Source organism: Oreochromis aureus, linkage group 10, assembly GCF_013358895.1.
Source record: "Oreochromis aureus strain Israel breed Guangdong linkage group 10, ZZ_aureus, whole genome shotgun sequence".
Classification (NCBI taxonomy): Eukaryota; Metazoa; Chordata; class Actinopteri; order Cichliformes; family Cichlidae; genus Oreochromis; species Oreochromis aureus.
In genome coordinates, this window is record NC_052951.1 from 25,757,880 (window position 1) to 25,767,549 (window position 9,670).

The 9,670-nt window shown below is 41.5% G+C and overlaps 1 protein-coding gene across 3 annotated transcripts in view; it reads left to right on the forward strand.

Annotated features, from left to right (window-relative positions):
* ppm1e (protein phosphatase, Mg2+/Mn2+ dependent, 1E) overlaps positions 1-9,670 on the forward strand; it is a 62,710-nt gene extending 53,040 nt beyond the window's left edge. For all 3 annotated transcript variants that reach the window (XM_039618614.1, XM_039618615.1, XM_039618613.1), the window contains exon 8: positions 952-9,670. In XM_039618614.1, the coding sequence (XP_039474548.1) occupies positions 952-1,874 (923 nt within the window). In that variant the 3' untranslated portion in view covers positions 1,875-9,670. The remainder of the gene's footprint in view (positions 1-951) is intronic.

Below are 9,670 nucleotides of genomic sequence, written 5' to 3' on the forward strand. Positions count from 1 at the left end.
CTTTTGAAAAGAGAAATATGTGCGATTGTGGGCAGATTGTGGGCAGGTTGTGGGTGGTACCCTTCTTGAAAACCACTCATCCAAAAACAACGACAGGGGTCATTTGCTACAGGAAAGACAAAAATGAATAAAATGACATTAAAACACATCCGTAAAAGCGTATCCATGTTTAGCAGCTTACACGTTTACCTGGCAAGGAAAGACTCCCCGGTTCAGTCTGAGGAATACAGACACAAATCCCTTTGAGGGTTCGTGTCAGGAAGTAAAAAAATCTACCAATCAAATATGCAGAGCTACCTTTTGTGGTGACCCTTTGTGAATAAGGGAGCAGCCAAAAGTAGCTTCTTTACAGAGAAATTGATCCAGCTATCTTTTTGAGAACCAGACTTAGTTTTAGAGCTGCAGAGTGAGGGAAAGGAAAAGTTACCCCTAAACCTGATGTTTCGGTTCACTCTTATTTTTTTCACATCCCTTCAAGAACTAACATGAGAGATAAAGATTTCTTTTAGGGTTAAAGTTACAATTTAACCCTAAAACAGAGTTAGATTTAAGGTAGGGTGTTAAATGTAATAGTAAGGCAGCAGTCACTCTAATAGAGAACAACTTTAACCCCCTCCCAAAAAAAGCAGAAAGAGAGGTGCTGCACTTACTCAGGTCCCCAAAAAAACACCTAGTCTGAACCAAGTCTGAAAGAAATTTGAGTGACTGTGGAGATGAGAAGATTTGAGTAGCTAAATAAATCTCAACACTACTCACCCTGGTGTATTCAGACCATTTGGCTGTCCCTGTATTCAGACTTCATAAGGAGATGAGCCTCTCTGAGATGCTAAAACACATCTTTAATGTTATTATTTTAGATAATTTCCTACTAGATTCTTTTTCCTGTTCCTGAATGTTTTTACCTTAGTCTGAGCAGATCCTCACAGATTAAACTGTTACCTGTGTTGACAGGTGACTCGGAGCACAAACCCTACATCTGTGGTGATGCAGACCATGGCATCTTCCCATTGGATGGTTCAGAAGACTACCTGATTCTGGCCTGCGATGGCTTCTGGGACACGGTGAATCCAGATGAGGCGGTGCGCGTGGTCAGTGATCATCTCCAGGAGAACACTGGGGACACCACCATGGTAGCTCACAAGCTGGTGGCCTCAGCCCGGGATGCGGGCTCTAGCGATAATATCACTGTCATAGTGGTCTTCTTGCGGGACCCGCGCTCGCCGCCACCCACCAGCACCGAGGAGGAGGAGGAGGGTGTGGTGGAGGGAGAGGTGGCGGACGAGGAGGAGGTAGCAGAGGTGGAAGAGGAGGAGCAAGAAGAGGAGGAGGAGGAAGATGAAGCGGTCAGGGTAGAGCGTGACGGCGGAGAGGGAGGAAGCAATGCGGACAATGGGGGGAAGAGCCGTGGAGGCTGGCCCCTGCAGCAGTGCTCAGCGCCCGCCGACCTTGGCTATGAAGACCGAACTGACTCGTTCACGGACAGAACTAGCCTCAGCCTGCTGGGGCCGGCGCTGGAGGGCCGCATCTCGCTGACCCGCGGCTCTTTCGGCGTTAGCCCCGACCTCTTCGCCGCCTCTCACATCTTCCGAGAACGCGCACTGAGGCGCAGGTCCTGTGTCCCTTTTCAGGAGTCCAGCATCTCTAGCTTCACGGACCCACTGTGGCCCCACACAGCCATGCTGTTAGGCCAGGCAGTGAGGCGAAGCCGCAAGCTCGGTTATGGTAGTCGCCGGTGGGGGCGGAGGTTGCCAAGCAGATCCAGGGAGCTGCTAGGCCTGTTACCATCTGGCCCCCTGCTGCCCCACATGCAGCGCTACTCCAACCGGAAATCTGGAGTGGCAGTGCCTCAACTGCCCCATGATGCCACCATCTGAAGAGGTGACCCAGACCAAACCATCTCCTTCATTTCTTCAGCCCTCCTTCCTGCCCCGCAGTCCACCCATCCACCTTTGCCTTCAACAACACGTCAACATGTCTTTCTTTGATAGTTGGTAGTTGTAGCTCCTGCAGTTGTTATGTGATTATTGAATCTCTGTCAGAGGAGTGGTGCTCTCTGTCCTAAGCTGAAATGTTTCCAATTGTAAGCTGGCCCATTAACACAAGCCCCGCTCCTCAATGCTGTAGGTAAAGCTCATAACTGCATTCTCCATTGGGACCACTGACCAGTCAAAATGAAGCCAGAGCTGGAAGTGCAGGTTAATAAGATGTGTTCAGACTGAAGGACACAGCTTACCGTAGGCACCTCACATAAAGTTTAGGTCCGAGTACTTCATTAACGAGGGTATAAGTGAGGAGTTAAAGGCAAATAACAGAAAGAACTGGACACCAGAAACATTTAGAAGCAGTTTTGTTGATGAGAAACATATTCAGTCTGAACACATTTAAGATTAATTTATGTGCTTGGTCGCTCTACAGACTATTTTGAAGAGACAATTTTAAAAAGAAAGAAGATGCAACACAGAAAAGATTAAATCTGGTACTCGAAGAAGGAAAAAATGAGGACGAAATAAAAAAAATGCACGGCTTGGTCAAAAGTATGTGGACAAAAGTATCATGCACTGCAGGGATCGGATCCCTTTTTAGCCATCTTTACTGTCATTTCTTGTTACTCTCTTGTTACAATATATAAAATGTATAAGCCAACACCAAACTACTTTTGCTGGTTTGCTCTATAAACATTCACACAAAGTGGACAGATGGGGCAGGAAGAGTCAAATCTATCTCCGTAGCTGTAACTGAACTTCATGCTTTAAGTGTAATCATCCACACACGTTTTTTTTGTAATTCTGCATCTCACTGTGCAGTCATACCCAGGTATAAATGCACGGCGAGGTGTCACATATCATCTTTTCTTCTGAGAAAGCTACTGAGAATGTCGAGCGACCCAGCATTAAATTAAGCTCTAATAGCGCAGCCTGCCTCTCTGTCTCCTCAACAATCCCTCGGTGGCAGATGAATAACATTCGTAAGCGGAGGCCGGAACAATTGTTGCTCCTGGTTTCTCGGACTGGAAGCACACGCTGTTCTGCCCCCTCCGATTCAGTCAATGACCCAGCCATTATCCAGCCACATTTGTCTACAGATAAAAGCACTTAGCACCGGATTATAAAAGATTAGCAGTCACTTACCTGAATAAATTCTTCATGTAGTCCATGTAGTCCAGATGGTGATATGCTCCTGAGATAATGGGGTTTTTAGAGCGGGGGGTATTTAAAAAAAACAACAATTTCATCATAGTTTTGGCTGTTTTTGTTTTTTACAGAAAACCCAGTGAACAAAAGCATTTTTCCCACAGGCGTTCCATACCTTCCACATTACTGAGTTACTGAGGCCCATGTCCTTTATACACCCGGTCACTCATTGTTTCATATCACCATTAAAAACAAGTCTGGCTTGTGCGTTCAGCCCAGTCATATCACGAGGCTCTAACAGCAAAAGAGATTAACATTTTTATTTTGCCAAAAAGAAAGTATGATACCACTCTCACATCTGTCTGATAAATATGAAGCTATTACCAGCAGCTGATTGGCTCAGCTCACTGATGCTTACTTGTGGATAAAACACCAATATCTATCACCGGTATGTCTATGAAGATAGGAGGACCATGCAGTATTTTCCAGCTGTATTATTTATTAATTCAGAGAAACAGGAAATTTTCCAAAATTTTTAAAAAACGTGGGGTCTGATACCAGTTTTTCTAGACTGTAACATTAATATTTTGTTACCTTTTGGCAGACTATTATGTTACTACCCAACAAACATATTACATAATTCCACATTGTTACATTTTGTCATAATAACTTGGTAAGTTTGTATACTTCTCTAGTAGCAAAATAACCAGACCAGCTGGAGACGTTTTGCAACGTTGAAGTAAGGTTATAGAAAAATGTGGAGGTGATGTCATACATGTGAGGTACATTATAATGTTTTATAATGCTGCTTTGACTGGGCTTTCACTTTTATGTTAGTATTATGTCATTTTTAAATGTTGAGCAAATGTAAGAGACCAGGAGGAGGCGTTGCTGCTACACTGCCCCATACAGATTTTGTTGTAAGGTACCTGCTTCCAGTCTTCAAGCTAAGCTAAGCTAATTGGCATCTGGTTTGCAGTGGCTTCTTATTTAACTAAGTGTACAGAAGTGAGAGTGGTTTCAACTTCTCATTAAGAAAGTGACCCAGCCAGTGTCCCCAAAACGTAGGAGCCTAAGAGACAGCTATCAAAATGTAAATAATGAATCACTGCATAACAGTATATCATCGACATAACATAGTGCAGCTACTATTGTGCATTCACATCCTCCTTAGATGGTCCCATTTGGGAAAATTGTTCTTCCGACTTCCGCTGTTCATGTAGCCTATAGCATTTAATGTGAAAACAACATGAATGCTACAAAGAAGACATGTTGTATTTTCTTACTAAGTGCTTTAAAAAGTGCACACACATATTCATAGCTATAATGAATTAATATTGATTTACCTGACTTGTTATCCAAAGTTATGGCAAATAAAAAAAACAGTAACAAACAGTTAAAAATAAAAAAAACATTTCCAAAATTAATTCATCACAAATGTGTATGAAAAATGTGAATTTGCACCACTAATCAAAGATTTCTCAGTATGAGCCAAACACTTTGTTTCATTTGTCTCGTAGCAACATTTTTGCAGACATTCAGAGTTGTTGTAACTTTAGGGCATGTTTTGCAGTTGGTAGCTAATTTTTCCAATTCTTTCAACACCACATGAATAGACAAATAGCTGCCACTGTCAGAGAAATCCACTGTGGCTGACTCCCATGGCTTCACAGAGCCTTTATAATTGGATCTGATCTAGATTCTGCAATGGAGAGGCCCTCTGTGCTGTCCAACAGGCTCACTTCAGGTATCTTATCAGGCCATAGAAATCTTCACTGTCAGCTTTTATATCTCTTTGCCTGAAAAGATATTTCTCCCATTTATGTTCATTTTTTATATCTTACTCCACTCAGTACAGATCCTATAAACAATAATTCATAATCATAAATACCAAACAACCATGTAGCCATCAAACAATAATCCTCTGACTGACTTTATGTGATAATACTACAAAGACAGTTTTTTTCATATTGGACTTATTAATCCCTTTCTAATGACACTAATAACACTTAAACCCAATCTAATCTCACTTTGCATTAAATATATTACCTTTTGTATCTCACCATACTCTATGGCTATAATCTGAAAAATATTTACATTTTATACAAAAGCGTGCACTAATCTGATTGTTTCCTGGCCAACAAACTTTAGTTCAAACAACAGCTGTGGTTAATATTTTTATGGGGTCATTCAATTTTGAAACAAAAACCTTGTAAAAGGTTCTCAAATATCCCCTCATACCTCGCTAAAAACTGTATAAAAAATAAGGTTTAAAGACAGATTAAAACTATACGTCCAAGAAGGTTACCATCCTCTCCAGCTACTGAGAATGCTAACTTTTTCACAAAAGAAAATTATTTTTGTACTGAAGGCAAAGTTAATTAGCTCCAACAAAAAACGTTAAAAGTAAAGTATTTTGATGCAACCCTCTTTAAAGCTTGGGGGAAAACACATGGAAGCAGTATAAATCCTACATGACATTCAGTTGTTAATATTGGACTTTTAATGTTAGCCCACATGAAAGAAGGCTCGGATCAGGACTAACCAGTGTTTGGTGATTTTAATGTTTTTAGTGGCCGTGTTTTAAGACCTGTGGTTAAGGTCTTAGAACATGCATGTCTTTCCACTCAGCAAAGACTTAGCCTTTATTTTATTATATTTATTTTGAATCATTATCTAAATTATCTTAAGACATTAAAAATCACCTGTAAAACCTGATTTAAATTTTTTTTTTTTTAAAGTTTCTTGATTTTTGCCACAAAAATTGGATTTTTGTTCTCCATTAGCCACCATTGTTTCTGTTTCTCCCACATAATCTGGATTCATTTAGTGCCATCTCTCTCTTAGTCTGCTTTAATACTAGTTAGCTAGTTATCCAGCTGAGCAGATATATAAAAAAAGGTGGTGCACCTATATATTTTTTACATATTTTCCATGCTTTATTTGTTATTAAAGTCCAACTTCAAATCCAGATTATCAAGGGTGACCAAACGAAACAACAATAGCCAGTGAGACTGCAGCTATTTAATGAGGTTACAATACGAGCTAGTGCACAGACAATATAAAAGATGGATGTAGCCCCGATGACGTTACGAAGCTGAACTTTTTCAGTGTTTTGAAACTCGATGCGACAACTGATCAATCAGAACTTGTTAGCCAGTGAGTATACCCTGGATAATTCTCCTTTCTGACAATTAACAAGCTGAACCTGACGGTTTATTTGATATGACCTGAAACTCTTTACTGAGCTATATTTTTCCATAGGCTTCTCTAGGGCCAGAAGTCCTTTTGCAGCCAGAGAAGTCACCTCCTGGTGGCCATTAAAAAGAATGTATGTTGAAGGCACTTCTATGCTGGCTTCAGTTTTCAGGCCTGGAAGCTACTCCCATCTTTTACATTGTCTATGCTAGCATATAGAAGCCCACTTTAAGGATGGCAGCCACCTGCGCCCCCTCCTCCAACCCTCCAGCCTGTGAGTCCATGCACTGGTCCAAGAGGCCTGCTCGCCATGGGATTACTTACCTTTGTTTCTTGTGTTTTGAGGTTTGGAAAGGCTAAAAATCTGGTTGCTACGCTTTTGTGTGGACATATTCATTCTTCCTGTAACACTGTACCTCCACTCTTTCCAAATGTTAGTGATAACCTGGTTCTGTAAACAGTTCATCCACTTTCACTGGCTGACAAAACACCCAGCATCACTAACCCTGTTGCTGTTGTCTCCTGTAACCATCCTGTGGACTGAATAGTGACGAGCATGAGCAGAATGTACCTCATGTCCCAGAATGTCCTGACAGACTTGGTGAAGATGGTCAACATGAGGTGTTTTTCTTTGTTTTGTTTTTTTTTGTGAGGGTGAGAATAGTTTTTTGAGGAATGTACCGTCGAGACACTCAACAAACTACAGCCACTGGATCTCTTTTTGTGGGACTGTCGCTGCAGTGTTTTTCTCCAGAAGCGTGAAGACGATAGGCAACCAAGGAAATCAAGTCATCATAAAAAAATCACTTAGGAATGGATGTGTGTATATTATGAGTAATGTGAGTTAATTGGGTGCTGGAGGAGTGTACATATAATAATTCTGTCTTGTAAATCAATGGTTTTAGTCCATCAGCTGTTGAGATATCTACTTGAAAAAGTCAGACGGTCTGAATCTCACTGAGGTGGCGGTGAGGAGATGATGAGTGTTGTCCGATTGTGGCCTCGCTGCTGTTTCATCCTCATCCCGCTCTCTATTTCCCAGATGAGAATAGTAATCTGGGGAAAACATACATTAAATTATTGGCTTAATCTTTTGCAATAGCTTTGATTTTTTTTATTAGTATCAGCCTTAAAAAATGCCAGTCATATCAGTAGGTTTGCGTTACAAACACAACCATTTTAGCTCAAAGATTAGAGCTTTCACAAAGCCTCGAACTCCAGGGAAGCAGAGCCCGCCATCGGGTGACAGGGTCTTGTTAAAATGATGGGCATATGACACTGTTGGAAATACATTACAGGGTTACCTTAGCAACTGGAGCTTGGACTATCCACCAGCTGTTAGCTAAAAAGGCATGGGTGCGCGTCCACAAGCGAGTAGCCTATAAATCCCGGCCAAAATCTCTGATTCAAATTATGTCACTAACACCAAAAGACAGCGTCCATTTCTATGATATTTTGTGTACTGCAGGGGAGCATAGTGGAGCAGTGGTGCAGCACAATGAGACAGCCTTGGGCTCAAGCCCATGAGCTGGCTGGGGCTTTCTCTGTGACCCAGCTTCCTGTCGCAAAGACATGTATGTTAGGTTAATCGGCGATCTGTCAGGGTGTACCCTGCTTCTGACCATGATGGTTGGGATTGGCTCCGGTCCCACTGTGTGACCCTGAATTGGATAAGTGGAAGATGGACAGATGGATGGTGGTGATAGAGGGGAAATCATGGGTCCAAAGTTGTTAGGGTTCATCCTCTGGAAAACACGAACTTCTGAACAAACTGGGGGAAAATAGCAGTAATACTATCAGTGGTCAGTTGTTAGTCAAAATACAAATGCATGGAAGTGATGCAATGGTCTGTAACCATAACTGTACAAAACCATAGAAAAAGGAACAATCGCACCATTATTCACTACTTAATGATTTTTGTATTAAAGCAATGGTCCAGATATTCTGAATGAATAACTCCTAGGAGAGACTCGAAAGTTTCATTTTATTAACATTCATTTCTCTAATGCTTAGTTTAATACAGTTTTACTTTGGTTTAGGGTTGAAATATTGGACTATAGTGGCATATCTGTCTCTTGAGTGACCCGCTCACAGCCTGAATACATTTCAGATGCATTATTTTAGATCCTGAAGCCATATCTGTTCAAGCGGAGAAACACTAAATATCCAGCAAACACAGTCTGCACCATCTGCTCCAACATAAAACTGTATTACATTAAGTTTGATGGTTTTTCATTAGAACGAGATCTCCTTTGATGTTAAAGAGGTTTTGATATTTGGTGGCAGTTCTGCTCTACTATAGGAAACTGCTGTGTGCACACTGACACTCTGAAGCTAGTTTTACTCGTGCCCACTCCTGCTTTGCAGTGCAGTTGTAGTTTTCGGTGTCCTGTTGTTCAGTTTTTCAAACCGTGACAGCTCTCAGTGACCAGGAACCCCGTTGGCTGCATTCATGTGAATACAGTGTTACCCATCATACTGAAAAACCACAGAAGTTGTCACTGTATAAGCAAGGAAAGCATTTGCCATCATTCCCTGTGGTAAATCCTCCACCTTAGATCGAGAAACCCTACACTCCCCGACCCGCTCACGCTCTGCTTGCTCTTAAAAATTTCCTCCGAGTCGGACGTGTCCCCGCCCTCATGATGAAAGCAAGCAGAGGTTCGGCTCTGCTCTCCCATGATCACCGTCCAACTATAGGGCCCTCTGTGAATCTGCACTGTGTCTATGTACACAAAAGCTTTTTCTTTTACTCTGTAAGCAATAATGACATTGCATTAAAAGGCTCTCTGTGGGTTTGTCTTCTGCTGAAGGATGCAACAAAATACAGTTGTGTTAAGCCATACTTGAAAGGGCATAATGGGCGAGTCCCTGAAGTCAGTTTCCCATTCATTTTACCTGCAGAGGAGTCCTAATATGTCTCAGATCAGCTTTGGCATCAGATAGAAGAATGAATGTGAAGCTTTCTTCTGTAAAAACAAAAAAAAAAGGAGCTGGGATAAAAGAGGCAGGACGTTTAAACTTGTATAAGCCATCTGTGTGCGTTAGAAAAGGAGTCATGACTTCTGAGACCTATGCACTGCTCAAATGTAGACCAGTGGATATGTGGTGAGTTGGGAGTAGGGCTGAGAGTGAGAGCCTCTCTCCTTCTTGTCCTCCAGGCTTGAAGACAAACCCCATGATTGGCTCTTCTTCAACATGCAGGTTAGGTAAAGAAAAAATGATAATAATAAAAAAATGTAAAACACACACTGAGTACCTGTATTATCTGTGTTCCTGTAGTATATAAATATGTGTATTGTAACTGGTGACTAATTATGTATATAAAGATTAGACCAAGT